This window comes from Notechis scutatus, chromosome 6, assembly GCF_049901735.1.
Source record: "Notechis scutatus isolate UNSWTSFEM ecotype Mainland chromosome 6, rNotScu1.2, whole genome shotgun sequence".
Classification (NCBI taxonomy): domain Eukaryota; kingdom Metazoa; phylum Chordata; class Lepidosauria; order Squamata; family Elapidae; genus Notechis; species Notechis scutatus.
In genome coordinates, this window is record NC_142014.1 from 37017789 (window position 1) to 37038005 (window position 20217).

The window sequence follows — 20217 nt, forward strand, 5'->3', positions numbered from 1 at the left end:
TTGAATGAATAGTAAGAAATATTAAGTGTGTATTTTAAATAAATGTAAGATGGGCATTTTTAGTTAATAGAGGTTTCTTTAAAAAAAATGATGTCTTTTTCTTGTCCCAAATCTTCAACATTACAAACAATTCTTCAAACTCCTAATTGTTAGCATAAAAATCACTGTGGAATAAATAAAAAAGGAAAGAAAAACATACGACAGAAAAGTGGAATGTTCAATAAAATGTAAAGGAAAGAGTTAAGATGGAACAATTTTTCATTCCTGTCAGCAATATGAGAAAACTATACAGATAAAATCATTAAGTAAAAACTGAAGAATTGTATGCATAAAAACAAAAAACACTAGAACAATGATTGGGGAGAGGACACACTGCATAAAGAATTTGAAACAGACACCAAGATAAATTTCTTCACTTAGTATTATAGACTGATGCATTAAAGGTACCATTGAGCTGATTCAGCATATATGGAAGATTCTTGCCTGAATATGTAGACTTTTGCCTACATATGCAATCCCTCTTTGTGATAAGTCCAATTAACCAAAAACCCATCAATTAATCATAGCTTCCTGTTTTATCCAAATTAGGAAGATAAGGTTAGCAGTGCAGGACAAGCTGAGTGGATTTTTCAGAATCATAAATCAGTGAAGAATCAGAACTTTGGCTCATAACATTCATGGTTTAATCGGTATTATGGAGACTTACTGGGATGTTTTGTATAACTGGAGAATCCAATGAATTTACCCTAGCCTAGACCATAAAAAGATTTAGCTGTTTGGTTGGTTGAACCTTTATTATCCTTGAGAAATTGTAGATAATTTCTATGAATCTGAAGTTGTTTCAAAATTCTAGAATAGAATAGAATTCTTTATTGGCCAAGTGTGATTGGACACTCAAGGAATTTGTTTTGGTGTATATGGTCTCAAGATACATACGTCAAGAATCATAGGTATAACACTTAGAAGTAGTCATAGGGTACTATAAATCATACCAGGAAACATATATATAAGAAACATATAAATCATATAAATCATACTAGGAAACATAATAAGCTAGGGCCTGTCAAATCATACTAGTAAACAGTCAATAAAATAATAATTAAAAAATCATAAGAATACAAGCAACAAACTTAACATTCATACAGTCATAAGTGGGAGGAGATGGATGAAAGGAAGGATAAGAAGATTAATAGTAATAGTAATGCAGACTTAGTAAATAGTTTGACAGTGTTGAGGAAATTATTTGTTTGGCGGAGTGGTGGCATTTGGGAAAAAAATATTCTTGTGTCTGGTTGTTCTGGTGTGCAGTGCTCTATAGCATCATTTTGAGGGTAGGAGTTGAAACAGTTTATTTCCAGGATGTGAGGGGTCCATAAATATTTTCCCAGCCCTCTTTTTGACTTGTGCATTATACAGGTTGGATGGCAGGTTGGTAGCAATTATTTTTTCTGCGGTCCTAATTATCCGTTGAAGACTGTGTCTGTCTTTTTGGGTTGCAGAACCAAACCAGACAGTTATAGAGGTACAGATGACAGACTTAATAATTCCTCTGTAGAATTGTATCAACAGCTCCTTGGGCTGTTTGAGCTTTTTGAGTTGGCGCAGAAAACATGCTTTATTGTGCTTTTTAAATTACATTTTTGATATTAGGTGTCCATTTTAGGTCTTTAAGATATGATAGAAGCTAGAAATTTGAAGGTCTCTACTATTGATACTGTGTTGTCTAGTATTGTAAGAGGTAATAGTATGGGAGGGTTTCTCTTAAAGTCTACCAGCATTTCTACGGTTTTGAGTGTGTTCAGTTCCAGATTCTTCCGATCACACCATGTAGCAAGTTGTACAATCTCCTGTCTGTATGCGGATTCGTCATTATCTCAAATGAGACCAATCAGTGTTGTATCATCTGCAAACTTCAGTAGTTTAACGGATGGATCATTTGAGATGCAGTCATTGATATATAGGAAGAAGAGAAGTGGAGAGCACACAGCTTGGTGGGGGGCTGTGCTGATTGTACAGGTATCAGATGTGATTCTGCCTAGCTGCACCTGCTGCTTCCTGTCTGTTAGGAAGATTATGATCCACTTAAAAGTATGTTCAGATACCGCTAGCTGGTAGCTGACATTCTAACATTCTAAGTTATAATTCTAACATTCTAAGTTATAATGAAGCTGCTAAACATAGTTTCATAGCTCACAGGAAAAGGAAACCATATCTAATAAAGGATTTGTGTGGCAAAAGGCAGAAACTGCATGAACAAGCCAAAATTATTTCACATGTCGCATTATTCTGTTGGATGTGTGACATGTATTTCTCTTAGTTTTTCATTTTACACTAGCAGGTCTATTTATTAATTGTGAATTAATTATAGCCATTGGCAAGCCCAGTGGGTCATAATTTCTGAAATATTTCCTTACCTAAATACAGAAACAGAATGATCAAGGGAAGGCAAAAAAATCAGTGGGAACAACAGCAACTTTCAAATTTCTATTAGCTTTCCCATTGAATTTACATAAATGACCTCTGTGATCATACTAAGAGCAACTTAGTTCTTTTCGCTGATGATGTAAAGCTATTCAACACCACTGACAATACTGCTACCCTTCAAAATGACCTCAACTGTGTGTCAGAATGGTCAAACAAATGGCAACTTCAAATCTCAACAAACAAATGCTCTGTCTTACATATCAGCAAAAAAAAATCAGAAAATAAAATACAAACTGAATAATCAAGACCTTGTTGATGACCCCAACTATGTCAGGGACCTTGGAGTACTCATCTCTAATGATCTAACTGCTAGAGCCCACTGTAACTACATAGCCAAAAAGGCATCAAGAGTTGTTAACCTAATCCTGCGTAGTTTTTTCTCCGGTAATATCATACTACTAACTAGAGCATACAAAACATTTGCTAGACCAATACTTGAATACAGCTCATCAGTCTGGAATCCTCATTACATATCGGATATTAATACAGTTGAGAAAGTCCAGAAACATTTCATTCCTCTACTTGTAGTAGAATGCCACTAGACTTGAAATTTTAGATCTAGACAACCTAGAACTACGCCGCCTTCAGTCCGATCTAAGTATAGTACATAAAATTATCTACTGCAATGTCCTACCTATCAATGAATATTTCAACTTCAACCACAACAATACAAGAGCATACAATAGATACAAACTCAAGGTAAAGCGCACCAAACTTGATTGCAGGAAATACGACTTTAGCAACAGAGTGGTCAATGTCTGGAATACTCTACCTGACTCTGTGGTTTCTTCCCCAAACCCCAAAAACTTTAACCTTAGACTGTCTACTATTGACCTAACCCCTTTCCTAAGAAGTCTGTAGTGGGTGTGCATAAGCGCACCAATGTGCCTACCGTCCCTGTCCTATTGTTTCTTTTATTTTCTTATATGTACCCATTTCATGTATTCATAGCTATGTATATACTTATACCTATTATCTTGTAAGCGATTAACAAATCAAAATAAATAAAAATAAAAAATAAATGAAACTGATTAAAAAGGAGAATGTAGGCAGTTGTATTGACCTCACCCCTTTCCTAAGATGTCTGTAGGGGGCATGTATAAGTGCACTAACGTGCCTACCATCCTTGTCCTATTGTTTCTTTTTTTTTTATTCGTATCCATTTCATGTATTCATAACCATGCTTATACTGATACCTGTTATCTACTACTTGCTTGACAAATAAATAAACAAATAAATAAATAAAAATTTCCTTGTGGGAAGCTGAATGAGTATTGGAAACCTCCCTCTCTCCACCTCCCAGCAGGCTGGTAAGTGGTTGCTGGTGGTGGGGAAAGGAGAAAGGGATTGTGCGAGTGGCCAGGAAGTATCAGGGAGTGTTGAAAATGAGGACCACATGAACCCTGGCAGTAACACCAATCTAGTAGTGCTGAAGCAGCCTAAATTTCATTCTCTCAGGAGAGAGGGGTCCCAGCATTCTGTAAGTTAGCTCATTTGAGGTACCTTAGTTGACAAGGTTTTGCCCTGTAATGCATCATTTTCTTCAGTTAAAAGTTTCTAGACAAGAGAGTTTTAATAGCATATAGATTAGTTTTCTTCTTCTACCGTATATATTCCACCAAGCTAGCCTCTGCAATTCATCCACACACTATATCTTCCATCATTGTATAGCCAGTACAGACATGAGATACGGTCTCAGCAAATTATAGAGATTGAAACTGCATATAACTCATGGATAACAACTGATAAAACAAAAGCTCCATAGTTTAACCAAATAAATGCATAAATCTATAAGCCAGTCTCTTCCATCTCTTGGTTTTCCTACTGTGTCAGTGTTCAGAATGCAAATTCCGTACAATTTCGTATGCTATACAATTTCGTATGCTAGTGATCATAATGAATAAAGATTATAAAGGACTGTGTGCATATAGACACACACATACTTGTAGACATACAAATTGTGGTGCTTTGGTACAAGTTGGATGATCTATGAAAAATTATTCCTTTTTTATTCATATATTTTCTCATTCAGTGGACAAAGAAAAAATTATGCTATAGTGACAATGATGCATACGTTGTCAGAAAGAAAAAGACTGCAGCTATAGGGCTCTAAGAAAAGCAGTGAAAAAATACAACAAAAACCCATAATATGATATGTCATAATAAACAATTACAATGTCTTCTTTTTTGACAATATATCACTATCGCTATTGTTTTTATTGCTCTTTTGTTATTAATTAAAAAGCAATAAATAAATAAATACAAAATGGAAAAGGAAAAATAGTCAAACAACAAAAATCAATCTAAGTCACAAATTTTCATATGAGGAACTTAGCAAATTAAATGCATGAAGAATATCAGGAAAACCAAGGAGGGGTAGGTTAGAGTCAAACAGAACGAAATGGGAAATGACTATTTGGAGCTCTTCATGTAGTAAAAAGGAGGCAAGCTCAACTCCAGGAATCTTTCACCTTTTATGCAACAGAGACTTACTAGGAGTACCCCCGTCCCCTTTCATTTGTTTGACTTGGAAAACAAAATCTTAGGTTTTTTAACTACTTAGGTTATATTTAGTACAGATAGTTATACTGTACAGATAGCATTTGTTCAAATCAAGTTGTTCCTTGTTTGTCTAATACAGAGTTAGCTTTTCACATGACTGAGATAATCAAAGGTTTAAACAGGAAAGCTGAAAAAGACCCCTGCAGAGTTGCTGGTGGAGAGGAAAAATAGTTATCTAGTTAATTTGACTGACAAAGCAAGCAACTGAATAAGGATTTAGGGATTAATGTGAGTGCGATTAGTGTAATAGTGGAAATTGGTTTCAATATTTTTATATAATTCCTGTTTATAAACAGTCTTGCATATAAATTGGAATCAACTATGACAAAAGGTTTTGCTTTTATTGCTTTATATATAAGAGGTAGTGGAAAACTGTATGGCAATAGTAAAATTTAAAAAGCAATACTAAAAAGCAATTTAGCTTCATTAAAACAGATTATTTATTCAATTTGTATGGCCGCCTGTCCAAACATACATACATCTCAAACAAGTGACTCTGGGTGGCAAACAACCATAAAATCAATTAAAACACATTTAAAAAAAGAACAATTAAATGCATACAACAGGCAAGAAATATCATAGTCCGTAGATCTAATCATAACATACATTCTGAACTTCATTCACCTGGGCAAATACGGTAATTAGATCTTCAATGCCTTCCAAAAGGCCAACACAGGGGTGGGTTTCTACCAGTTCTGTCCACCTCTGTAGAACCAGTAGCTCTGAAGAGCAGCAGACATAGAACCGGTTCTATGTCTGCTGATGTTTTTGCTCACCCGCCCACCCGGGCTCTTACCTGATCTTTATTTCCTGATTTTTCAACTTCACCAGCCGAACGAGGCACAGCTGCAGTTAAAAAAGCAGGAAAAGAGGGCTGTTTCAAAGACTGCTTCTCTGCATGCAGCGTGCTGATGACGATTTACAGGCACGTGGCTCCGATTTACAGGCATGCGGCTCGCAGCGTGCAGGGAAGCACATCATAAATCACCGAACCTCGTAAATCCCGAACTGGTAGTTAACCCTGTCATATCCCACCCCTGGGCCAACAAGGTTGGGGCCATCCTAATCTTGGGTGAGGGGATTTTCCAGAGGGAAGGTATTATTGCAGATAAATGTTTTCTGTGCCTCATCAGCCAATAATCCTTGACTGATGGGACCTGGAGCATGCCTATCCTGCCTGACTGGATTAGATGGGTAGAAGCTACTGAGAGAAGACATTCCCTCAGGTAATCTGATTCCAATCATGCATTCATTTTTAGGCAGTTTTGCCATCTAGGAGGGGCACAGATCTAATAAAGAAGTGGTCAAGATAACAGCTACAAGCTACAGCCTGTCCACTGCCTAAGATTCAGTGGTGAATGGAATTGAACTCCTCCTGGATGGATAACTGTTATCTTCAAGATTCAACACAGCCCTATAGCCTCCAACGTGCCTACCGTCCCTGTCCTATTGTTTCTCTTATTCTTTTATTTTTCTTATATGTACCCATTTCATGTATTCACAACTATGTATACGCTTATACTTATTATCTTGTAAACAATTGGCAAATCAAATCAAATAAATAAATAAATAAATAAACATTTCTCACAGTGACTCTGAAGATTAACCCCAGAATTATTCCCTCCAAGAAGGTTCTGGGTCACCTGAAACAGAGCCACTGGATAGCTATTTACAGAGCCGCTGGATAGCTATTTGAGGATGCACTAAGGGTGGAGAAATAATTATATTTCAGCACCCCATACCATCATAAGGTAGATTTAATTGTGTTCTAATTTGTTCAATCATCTTTACTTGCCCTCTTTAACTCCCTTAGCTCCTCTGTATACTATGGAGAGTTCTGAGATCCAAGGATGCAGAGAGAATGCTCAGGTGTGATCCAGTCCAAAGTCACAGCAGCCATTCTAGGCAGGCATCAATGCTCTAGCCAAACTATGTAGCAGACCTAGAACAATACTAACCATTAATTCTCAAGCTACTGTCATGGTTCCGAGCAATGAACCCAATTGAATCAGAGAAGTTCCATTCAGGCTTTTAATGAGTACATATTGCATCAGTACTTAGAAAGTTGAAGCTAGCTCTGGGTAATTCCCATGTTTCAGAGTAATAAAAAGAATATAAAGTTCCCACCACCCTCAGGTGTCTTGGGTCATGTTAACCAATCAGTCCAGCAGTAGCTTCCCCCTTGGTCTCAGCAGATGTTCGATGCCATGACCTTGGTTCACATGTTGCATCTGGTGGATGTTTTGTCCAGTGTATTCAGGCACTGCATTCCAGTCCTTTCTAACTTTCCCCCTGCCCCCAAAGAGTGGCAACTAAGAAATGAAGCAAAAGTAAATATGGCTTCAGCCAAAGTCGTTTCAAAGTTGACAGCTACCTCTGACCCCAGTCCGGAAAATAAAGACAAAGTTCCCCAAGATCATAAGCCTGAGGGATTCCACCACAACCTAAACATGGAGTCAAGAAGCTGAGGCAGAAAGGTTGAGGTGAGTACAATAGCAAAAGTCCCAACGAATCCCTCTTAGAGCCCAATTTAACAAATAAGGTCTCATGCCTGACAATCTGAAGGATTTTTAGGATATGTCTCTCAACAGTCTCAGATGACCACTACCATCCCACTGCCCCTACTCTGGGGTCTTGGCTGATGCCACATTTGGAACCTAGCTGGACACATCTCAGAAAGGGGAACCTTTCCCTCCTCTCCCAGACAGCTTTTGGGAATACATGCCAGGTCAGCCTTCTCCTATCAAGAATTATGGAAGAAAAAATGTATGATGCAATCTTAGAGAAAGAGAATAAAATATAAATGCACTTGTATACTGTTGTCAAAAAGATTGGAAGCTACTTCTTTATAATCTTTCTCTTAGTTTAGTTTTCTATTTTCTTACTTATTCAACATTATTTATTTTTTAATATTTGTATTGCTTTTGTCTTGTTAAAATTTCATACACACGCATACATAAACACACACAAACACATCACACGTCAAATTTTAACAAGATTAAAAAATATAATAATAAAGGTAGGAAGTAGAACCTCAAAATTTAAGTTGAGAATAAATGTATATAAAGGTTAGGATGGCAATATGTTGGTAGACCAAGAGCCTCTATTCTAACTGTTTAGAATAAATATCTTTAATCTTGTTTTTGTTTTGCAATGCAAAACAGAGTTTAAGCACTGTACAAGTAGTCCTCAACTTACGAAATTACAATGGTACTGAATGAAGGGACTCATGACCTCCTGGCTAAACTTGGGCCATTGCAGCACCTCTGTGGTCATATAATTACTGCAATCTGGACTCTTGACAACCTGTTTGCACTTATGATGGGTTGCCAAGCCCTCTGCGATCATGTAATCACCATTTGCAATTTTCCTTGCTGGTTTCTTCAGAAAGTGTAAGGCCTGAAAGACCAGATCCACAAATGAAGATTCAGTTTAATTGATTTATTGCTAAAAGGCTAAACACAGGAATCATCAGTCAGCCCCTAGTTATGGTTACGTAAGGGTCAATGCCAATCAACCCGGGGGAGGGGGTTGGACTTAGCTAGTTTATGGCTTTTTATATTTATTATTATATATTATATAATGATTCTAAGCAGAATTCTAGAACCTTTTTCATTCTTCGCCTTGACTCTGCCACTCCTTCTACAGAAAGACAGTGGGAAAGTCAAAAGCCACTGCTATAGGCAGGGCTTCCTCTGATTCCTGAGGGCTGGTTGAAAAAGGTCTATTGGGATCCATTTTGGGATGGACCTTTTTGAGCCAGCCTCTGAGCGGGAGAGGAAGCTTTTCTCTGTTTTAGAAACAATGTTTCTGAAGTTAAAAGCTAATGAATGATGAAACCATGAAACAAAGTTACCCATTTTCATATGAAAAATTGAGTCCTTCCCCACAGGACACAACCTGTTGCTATGCAGAATTTTTCAAAGAAACATAGGGCTGGAAGGGACCTTAGCGGTAGGTGTTCTAATCCAATATGTATACACAACAGCCCCAATAGAGTTCAGATTATTTTGACTTGCATTCCTTATATGTTATGGGAAGGGAACTTTAGTATGCAACTATTATGTATTAAATAAAGCAAATAGTTAAAAATTAAAATTTGGCAATGCTAATTTTGATAGGCGAGTTATGTACATTTCTTTTGTTTCTTTTCCAGATGGCAAATGTCCATTAAATTTTTTCCAGATGGCAGATAGCATTTTCCAGAGTCCAGATTTTCCAGATGGCATTCAGATGGCAATACATTTTCCAGATGGCAAAGTATTTTAGTAAAATCTTCCTGAGGACTTCTATCACTTCTTAATCAGTTTAATGTCTCTTACTTTATATCTTTGATTATCTCAGCAATAAGCCTTGCATATACAGTAATAAATAATAGGATAGCTGCTTGGAGAACTGTTGATAAAAAAGGTGGGTTCTACATCTGGAAGTAAATGGCCTTGCATTTTTTAAATGTGTGTAGGATAGGTAGAAGAGAAATCTCTAATTTCATAGATAGAAGATGGACAGAAGACTAGGAGAACCTTTATTTTCATTTCTGTTTTAAATAAGGGTGCTCTTGCAGCATGTCTCTGAGCTCTTGTTTTGATGCATTCAAGAGTCCTGGGATGTAAATGAGCATTAGAATTTGTCAGCTTAATAGAGGTTATCAGACTATAATTGAACCAACATAATCAGATAATTGTGGCTTATATCAAGACTTGTCATCAACTAACATGCTACAAGAATTAACATTTCGCTAATCTTAGTAATGTGATAAAAGACCTAAGCATTCACTTTTTTATAAGCAACCTCTATGCATTATCTGCTGATTCATTGCTTTAGCCTTGGGTTGTTTCAATTGGTCTACCCTAGGCTAAAGAGAAATAATCCTGTTATATATCTATATTAGGTTTGGTGAGAATAATCAAACAATTCTAGATTAAGATGAATAAAAATTGCCTAACTGAAAAGAGATACAGAACAATTATTGATCCAGAGATACAGTTCCTTGAGCATTGGAAAAAATTTGAACCATAGAACTAAAATGTGCTTGGAAGGTAAAGAATTTTGGAAATTTATACTTGAGTGATTTGAGGACATTTAAAGGTTTCCATTAATATTTAAAAATTGTGCAGTTATTACACTATATTACAATGTTTACAATATTCTGTACTACAGATACAAAATGAATACACAGGAACCTCTGATATATGCTATTATATGTACTAATTAAAATGCTTCTTTTGTTTCCATTATGTTCTTAAGCTAAACCACAAGTTGTAAACACACACATATCTAATTTTTTTAAATTATTTGAATTGGTAGAAATGAAGAGTGTATGTATAGCAAAGTTGAAATACTTTCAAATTAAAAAGATTGAATCTTGAACAAAAATCTGAAAACAAGTGGCAAACAGTACTTGAAAATTAGAGAATCTATTCTCAACTGATTGAACAAGCATTTCAATTGCCAGTTTTGGCTGACTTTAAATGGACCAGCTGCCTGTGTCAGCAGCATAGGGTTACCAGGGTAACGGTGGCTGTTCAAAGAAGAATGTAGCTGAGCATGCAAGTTTTTGATCTGTAAGTTGAGGGAAAGAATTTGATGTGAATCATCCATTAGCTCTTCTACAGTAATCACACACATTCAAGTACTAAACACTATATTAGTGGTGTGAAGTAGCCTATAATTCTGTTGAATTTGTGTGAGGATTTTAGTTACTTCATTTTTAGAAGCTAAAGAGTTTATAATAAGCAATTCTACATTTTTAGTTTCGAGGCACAGTAGTGAGACACTGCTATATTCAGTATCTAACTGTAGCGTTACTTTGCAGCTGCAGAGATAAAATACCTTTCCAATTCTGGATTTCATAATTTGTCCTCTTTCGGTAAGTAGAAACATTCAGAACTGTTTTCAGGAAAAATAATCTATCTACCCTCTGAACTGTAGACACTTATCTTTGTACTGTTAATATTACTGACTATTAATGTTGTCTTTCACATTACTTGATTTTCTGAAACAATGATTTCAATTTGCAAAAAGGCAACATTTTCTGCTCTTCTCTACAGGAAAAGGTAGGCAGGATTTAGACCACACATGGGCAACCTATTGGTCCTCACATGCCCTCAGAGACTTTGAATATGCCTTGCCATGAATGCCAAAGCCCTGAATCCATCTTCAAACTATTTTGCTATTTAGAAGATTGTGAGAGGGGACTAGGATAATGCCTGGGTAAACAATACATAGGAATGACCTTTCTCTTCACAGTTCATACAGAATTGGAAGCTGTTGTCCAAGATTTCTTGCATTTAGTACCCATTGCAATTAGTTTGGCCTTCTTTATATTTTACTTTTAATTCCACATTTCACCATGCTCCTTGACTTTCATTAATAAAATTTCCATGTCATTTTCATTTCCAGTTCTCAGTATAGTGAAGATTATTGTTTCACTCCCCAAGTTTAAAATTACATTCATTTTCCAGTCTAGCTTATCTCAATATATATTCAGCATACAGGTTGAATAATATGCAGCTTTGTCTCATTCCTTTGCTGACTTTGGAGCCTGTCTGTTTTGATATCTTCTGTTCAGATTAAGGCATTTGTACCTATGTGCTAATAAATTTGCATGAAGACAATGAAATATATTGGAAAATCACATGTTATACTAATTCAAAGTTTGTTAAATGATTTCTGGGATCAAACATTTTTCCCCATTCAATCATGTCTGATTCTCAGAGACTGCCTGGACAGGACCCTGCAGTTTTCTTGGCAAAGTGGTTTGCCATTGCTCCTTGCTCGGTTTGAGAGAAAGTGACTAGTTCAAGGTTACCCAACTGGCTTTGTGCCCAACGTGGGACTAGAATTCACGGTCCTTCAATTTCTAGCCTGATTCTTAACCCACTATACCAAATTGGCTATTTTAGTATAAGTTTCTTCAAACATAAACATAAACATAAAACATAAATATGTTTTTTTCAAGCTTGTTTTCCCCCCCCAAACTTAAACATGCATAATTTATGACAGTGATTACATGCAAACAAAGCTGTATTAGAGCTTAGCATAATACATGAATCTAGACTCTGTTTGGTTGCACTTACTGTGACTCATCTTTTAGGTTTGAAAAGGGAGAAATATAGCCACTTATAATAGAAGAGTATATTTTAAATAACTCGTATATTGTAGCTTGAAAATATATTTATTTAACAGAGAAGTAAATGGTATTGGAAACTAGATTGCAGCTAGTTCATGTAAGGAAGACTAAATTAACAGCAATTTGTACAAGAAGGCAATTGGTAATTAATATATTCGAACCTGATAAATTCACAAGAAATAAATGCTTCTATAAATATGCTGAATAAAAAGATACTTGAGAACCAAAAGGTTATTATAAATTGCAAGATATTTAAGTAGGTTATTTTTTAATCAGAGAACATTTTTCCTTGTTTATAAAATTTGTTTTTGCCAAAACATATACTGGACTGAAGCAATAAAAAAGGATTATATATATATATATATATATATATATATATATATATATACATATATATATATATATATATATATATATATATATATATATATATATATATATATATATATATTTATAAATCTATGATTTTTCTGAACCATGCTTTTACAGCATTCATTACCAAAGTGGGTATTATGTGAACTGCCATTTAAATACTTTTTTTCAAATTTAATGGACAAATGCTCTTAAGAGCTATATGTAGTTTTTAAAAAAATAAATTCTAATAGGTACCAACCTGTTTCTACAAGTTTGACTATGCTGGAATGATGCAGGAAGTGTGAAATAGTTGAATAATTATTTGAATAATTTATGTATTTTGTTGTGTTAGCAAAGACTGCCATCTCGCTACGCCATGCTTTGCTTGCTGCCATTCTGCTATATGCAGTGGGGGGAAGGAACTGCAGGGTGGGAGAAGTGAGAGAAGAATAAAAACTAAGCATCTTGATGGCAGTTCCAAGGTCACACTATGGAATGCAGCACCATCCAGCCTGCAAAGACAGGGACTGTTAACCAAACAATTTGTCTGAATCCAATTGGACACCTAGCGATAATCAGGGGGGAAGGTTATGCTTTGGATGTGAAAATTTCAGGTCTGATTTTGCATTCTGTGACCACTTGGCTTTAGTGAAGTGTACTTTCGCTAATGATGGATTTGAGAGTCTTTCTTTTCTAATTGACCATATTGGGATGGTTGACACACAGAGCTTCTAATGTTTGATGAAGTTATGAATTATGAAGATCTCAGGATTCTGATTTTTATCATCTGTGATACACTGTTGTTTCATGATTTCAGCTTTCTTCCTTCAAAATGTTGAATTGATTTTTTTTTTACAAATGGGCAAATTTATTTAAACCTCCTTTTTAACAACTCTTTCAGGATTATACTAAGGTTTTGGGGGATGTAGTCTTGACTTTTCTGAGTCTTGTTGTGGTATTTAAAGAATGTTTTCATAAGGTTCCAAACTAATTGTAGTCTCTTTCGTGTTCTGAAAACAAGCAGCTGTAGCTCTCTGTTATAAAACTTAACAAAAACATCTTTATAAAAATAAAATAAAAATCATGCTATTTTAAGCCAGTATTTATAACATTAGGTATTAAAAACATAATACTTGAATTTAATATTACATATTTCTCTCCTGCCCCTCGATACTGATACCAACAGATTTCTCTAATTCAAAAAGTTTGATGTTTAAACAGATAATTTCATTTCTACTCGTCCAATCTGGTTCAGCAAATGGGAATGCATTGGCCAAGGAGTACTGATTGACATGGGCCAAGAATCCTTCCTTTCTCGCTGTAGCGCCCACCGGCTGTATAAAGATTAAACCCTGATCCTGCAGCCTTTTGTAGACCTGGGTTCTATGCCCAGGCCCTGGGACCCTGAGTGTGTGAAAGAGCCTGTCTCCTAGCTGAATTAGCACTGCTGACTGTTATTTTTCTCAGCTGCTATATATTTAATTTTTGAATTCAAAATAGCATTGTTTTTATACTATTTGTTGTTGTTGTTCGTTGCTGATAGGCAGCTTTTCAAACTGATTAAATAAATAGAATCTAATGCTACTGCTCCAGCAGCATTTAATTTAAATTTGTTACTTAAATGCTAGAATCTAGATATTAACAAGTATTAGAACCCAACCAGATTGTATACATCATGATCAAAATTTTATTTTATTTTATTAATTTGTCAAGCGATTATAAGATAACAGGTATAAATATAAACAAAGTTATGAATACATGAAATGGATACATATAAGAAAAATAAAAAGAAACAATAGGACAGGGATGGTAGGCATGTTGGTGCGCTTATGCAGGCCCCCTACAGACCTCTTAGGAAAGAGGTGAGGTCAATAGTAGACAGTCTAAGGTTAAAGTTTTTGGGGTTTGGGGAAAGCTAAAATGTGGTTTAGTACGGGATGGCTGGATGTACAAAGATAGTTTTCTTAAGTCAAACGTATCTGATGGTTTGCTGTTCATTGTCTAAACTATTACTACTGAATTGTTTTTCCATTCCTTTCATAGTTGTCCTAACTTACCAACCACAGTTGGGCCTGGCAAATCTGCTGCTAAGCAGTATGGTTTTAAAGTGAAACATCATATGAACACCACTTACAGCATCAGTTCTGAATGCAGATATTAAGTGAATCATCATAGTCATTAAGTGTAATGTCATATGACCATGACTTATGATTTCCTGCTGGCTTCCCCTTTGATTTTGCTTGTTGGAAGCTGACTATTAAAGTCATAAATGGTGACCACACGACTGGAGACCATCTGATCACTGTAAATGTGCATTGGTTACTAAGTACCCAAATTCTGGCCACAAAGCCACTGGGATGCTGTGATAGCCAGAGATGCAAGCATTGGTCATAAATCTCCCTTTTCAGCGCCATTATAACTTGGAATGGTTGCTGAATGAGCAGTTGGTAAGCAAGTATTGTCTGTACATTGAATAAATATTCAATAGGAGGAGTTTGAGTTATTTTCTTCATTAAAGTTATAGAACAAATTTTTTACTGCCCACACATGAGAAACTGTCATAAAGTAGTTGACAGTTTTTCCATTCTTACATTTCTCACCCATAAACCTGACTATGTTCCAGCTTTTTAGACCTGTTTCATTACAAATTATATTTTCATATATTTCACTATCCAAAGTATGTTATATGTTAATATGTTCAAAAATATTATTGTCTATTTTTAATGTAATTTAAGTACAATATGAGATACTACACATTTTTTGGTAAACTAGGCGGAGGAAAGCAATATGGAGCTCTCCTAATGTTGAACTACAACCTGTTAGCCAATATAGTAGATGGTACAGGATGATAGGAATTGCAGTCCAACATCTTGAGGGATGAGTGTTGACCACTATAGCAGTGTGTACAGGAATCAACAGTATGTCAGCTTTGAAAGCCATTTTCCACGCTGCCACATAGTCTGGGAGAGTGGAAGGGGGGTGATTTCAATTACGTAGCTCTAAGTAGACAAAATAAAATTCTTTTGTTAGTCCAAGGTCATTTAGTATGGCGCAGGATGAAATAAGGATCTTACTTTTCGACGGATTGTGATTGGGCCATGTGATGTGATGGCGACCAAGGGGGGGATAGATTTGTAGTTTGAGAAATTGTGGAAAGCCCAAAAAACTTTTTGATTCGGGTTTCCACAGATATGCCAGGTGCTATTCTAATAAAAGTACTTTTGAGATATGTTTGTCCCGGAGTTATTGATTGGAATGGAGGTTTGCTGGAGTGCTGACACAGTACATATCTAGCTTTTACTAAAATGGCATGTTGATTCTGCAATACTATACACTATACAGATATGCAAAGTATCTATAACGTTTCTTAAATATACTATAATACCAAACAAGAGCCATGGTGGCGCAGTGGTTAGAATACAGTATTGCAGGCTAATTTTGCCGACTGCCAGCAGTTTGATCCTAACCAGCTCAAGGTTGACTCAGCCTTCCATCCTTCCAAGGTTGGTAAAATGACCCACATTGTTGGGGACAATATGCTGACCCTATAAACCACTTAGAGAGGGCTGTAAAGCACTGCGAAGCAGTATATAAGTCTAAGTTCTATTGCTATTAAAACAGATGTGCAAAAGTTGTTATTATCTAACATATTTTGACAGAAGAAGCTCCCGGTGGAGTGTCTTCTGTTGTACACTGAATTCAAAATTAGGGCTTTTTTGTTATATATAAAAAAGAAACATATACTCTAAAGTAGCTGTTCATTAGGAATATAAATTAGTAATGGTTCAGAACAGAATAGTAACCACTGTTTTGTTTCAGAGCCAGTTTTTTTTAATTTAAAGCTGTTGTCTTAATTTATTTTACAATTTGTTCAAACTTTCATTTATAGGTCCAACAACTATCTGAAAAGAAAACACAATGTTTTGAAGTATGAAAGGATTACTGCTGCTATACCAGAGGCTACGAATATTAATGGCCAAATCTAGGTGTGTATATTTACTTTCAGTCAGATGTTTCAGATTATTTCAGAATCTGAAATAATCTTGTAAAGTAAGTTATTATATTTCCTGTTCTGTAAGTAGATGGAATGTAAGTAGTTCTTGCCCCCAAACAGCAGTTTTTATTGTGCTTTTTAGTTAGCTAAAAAAAGATTGTACAGTTATTTGATAATAGAAATAATGGTTTTCCAGTTTTCATTTTCCTGTTCAAGTAATTTCTGTGGCAGTAAGCACCTTTGCTAATTTACTATTGTATTCTAGCTATAACCTTTTTTTAGAAAGCGATACTCCCATTACTTTTCTGCCAGAACATGTATATCTTAACATTTCTCTATGCCTTTCCCCATCTTTAGAAAACATTCTACCAAGGTATACACATTGATCTATTTGTTCTAATTTTTCATTATTTGTGTAAAACCTGCAGCATTTGCTTTACTTTCCCATTTTAAGATCTGTACTCCTTGTTGCATCAAGCAGTCTAATGTTTGTTGCAGATCATTCAGCTTCATTAAATTCTGCTCAGCACTTTCCCAGGCATACTTAATAAATTAAGTTTCATATAATTTTTGCATTTGTCATTGTTATCTTTCCTTTTGTAGAGGGAAACATCAACAGCCTTATCAAATGAATTATTATTAAAAATACAATATTTTAGAGCATTTAAATATAATATATTTAAGACACCTTTACATTTGATCTCTTCATACCGCTTTTATAATATCTATCACATTTTTTAAATTGCAATTATTTGCACTTCATTTTCCATTCTCTTTATTGCATTTGTCTTTAAAACAATTCTCTTTACTTTGCTACAGTAATCACACGGTCTTCTAAAGAAGTCATGGGTAGCTGTTGTAGCTGTCCTGATAAAGAAGCAGTCCCTGATAACCATCGAAACAAATTTAAGGTACAATTCTACATGGAAACTGTTGAGTGCAAAGTTCTCAGTTGAGATTGATAAGGAGAAAAAAAATTAATTTTAAGGATTGCCAGTGTCTGCTGGCTGTCAGGGCTCCAACAAATCCACCCCCATTCAAATCATAAGTCTCTAAACGCATCTCTCAGATTTTTGTGGTAATTTTAAAAAACTGACTCAATTTTCAAGTTGATTATTTTTTTTAAAAAAACACCAAGTTTTATTGGTTTTTAAAGACAAACAAAAACAAACAAAACATAAAAACATCCAACTTTCTTTCATAAATATACAAGCAGTGTGACAGTTGGTTTACAAATTTTTTGTGCATCCATTTCATAGTCTCAATTACAGTTACATTGCATAATAACTCATTATCAATCAAAAATTGAATACCCTATTATCACTATTAATCAGTCATTTGACTATAATTTTGTTCATTCATACTTTGCGAGATAACTATAATTTACTTAATTTTATAACAATTCATATAATCATCCCCAAATCTATCCTAAAAACATTTTATAAATATAATAACAAAAAAAGAAATACATCTTTATATATTCATTATTTTCTAAATTTTCAAGTTGATTCTTAAAGTGAGAGCTAAGTAAGGTTGAGATACAGTAGTAGGCAGTCTGTAATTGCTATATTTTGGACTATAACTCCCATCAGTGCAGAACTAATGCTCACAGATTTTGAGCACTGTAAATCAAATAATTGCAAAAAATTATACTCCATTATCTGTGCTATTTAGTGTATAGAATGTCTCTATTATTTACCACAGAGATTCTTTGGATATTTTCTTTTGTAACATTTTCAGATTAGAAACAGTTGATATAATAATTCATATCACAAAATCTTTGGGATAAATTATATCTATTTAAATCCACTGAAATGGATAATGGAAAGATGTGAAATATATTTTGTGGCATGTAGAAACATTTTCACATTCTGGGAATAAATAAAATACCAATTAGCTATGTATTATTGTTATAATTATGCTAGTTTTATTTTCTGTTATCTAGCAGTTTTTAATAAATATTTGTTCAATTATATTTAGTAAAGTACCGTATTTATCGCGTATAACACTGCACAGGCGTATAACACGCATCTTCATTTTAAGGGGGAAATTTCAGGAAAAAAAATTTAAAAAAATTCTGCCTGCCTGCCTTAGTTTCTGGTTGTTTGGGAGCAGCTTCGGCTGAGAATAATAACTATTCGCCTCTTTTACTCAGCCGAAGCTGTTCGATTCAACCATTAACGAAGGCAGGCAGGCAGGCAGAACGGAGCACTGCGGGCGGGCGGGGCGGGCGGACGGGGTGGGGGGTGGGGAGAGGCGACAGGAAAAGCCCCCGCTTCTTTGAAGCAGTTTCTTCCTGTGCTGGTGGAGGAGCGAGAGAGCAACTGAGAGAGCTGACCCAGAGAGAAGGACAGGCTTGGTTGCTTCCTCCCTCCCCTTCTTTCATTTGTGTCCTTGATCCCGATCCCAGCAGCATTCACCGAAGGCTTCTTAACATTATATCGGCGTATAACACGCATACATCATTTGCCCCCTATTTTCAGGGGAAAAAGTGCGTGTTATACGCCCGTATATCTGAGTATATGGTTGTGTATAAATAAATATTTGAGTTTGATCATGTGAATCATAATTTTATTTTCTGAAAAATATATTTTCTAGGTTATTAATGTGGATGATGATGGTAATGAATTGGGTTCTGGTATAATGGAACTTACAGATACAGAGTTAATCTTGTATACCCGTAAACGTGATTCGGTCAAGTGGCATTATCTCTGTCTGCGCCGTTATGGCTATGATTCCAATCTTTTCTCATTTGAAAGTGGTCGAAGGTGTCAAACTGGACCAGGTATGTATAAATAGTTCCCTATTTCATAAGTCTGTTAAATGGAACTCATACATAATGTAAAGCTAATAGTATTGATGACATATGAAGACTTATGTAATAATACATAGTATTAGCCCAACCTGGATCAACTGTACTTAGTTGATCTAAATGAATTAGTTGATCTAAATGAAATTCCTGTTATGGATACAGTTATTCTCTTCAACTTCTGAAATGCTCTGACAAGTTCAAAGCCCTACTGATAACCAACTGGCAAGGCAGAAAGCCAGTATTTGCTATCCCATAGTTTTTAAAACTTCCATTGTAGGGAAATGGAAAGATTATATTTAGATCAATATGAGAGCTGACAATGTTGTGTCTAACAGAGGGATGGGTAGTCTGGAAGCTTAGCCCTGCCCCATCTGCTTTCTTCCCCCCCCTCCTTTTTTACAGCCTTTCTAAAATGAGATATAACCAATGACAGAAAGAACCTGACATGAAGGGAAATTAGGAGGAGTGGTATCTATCAGATTCCCACTCTTCGCCATAAGGTTGGAACTAATTACAGTATTTGGAGGAGGAAACCCAACCTTCTCACCCTGATATACTGTCTTGCAACATAGGACTGTGTTGTTAAGAAATATTGTTATTGACATTAGACAGTATTAACCTAATTGGCATTGCTGATCAAGAAAGCAATTTTAGAGTCATGTTTCCATTGATCTGTACACCATCAACTGAGTGTTCAGTTACAGCAGGAAAAAGACAGGTTTCAACTAGAGTGGCAACTGGGGAACAGAAAAATGGCTGCTGTCAGGTTCAATTCACTTGGGTTCATTAGTCGGAACCTTGACCTTGACATAAGTTGATTGGATTTTCTTTTTAAAAAGTCTGTAGTCACATCAGGAAATTAGGAGAAAAGACAGAGTG

At 35.4% G+C, this 20217-nt stretch overlaps 1 protein-coding gene across 3 annotated transcripts in view; it reads left to right on the forward strand.

The window, feature by feature from the left end:
• The window catches only part of FRS2 (fibroblast growth factor receptor substrate 2), a 40131-nt gene that overhangs the window by 11375 nt on the left and 8539 nt on the right, over positions 1-20217 (forward strand). Inside the window, exons 2-5 of one of the 3 annotated variants that reach the window (XM_087967991.1) lie at positions 9203-9456; positions 16422-16518; positions 17346-17437; positions 19125-19311. In XM_087967991.1, coding sequence (XP_087824117.1) covers positions 17372-17437; positions 19125-19311 — 253 coding nt within the window. In that variant the 5' untranslated portion in view covers positions 9203-9456; positions 16422-16518; positions 17346-17371. The remainder of the gene's footprint in view (positions 1-9202; positions 9457-16421; positions 16519-17345; positions 17438-19124; positions 19312-20217) is intronic. The other 2 variants (XM_087967992.1, XM_026667743.2) reach the window with 2 other exon arrangements.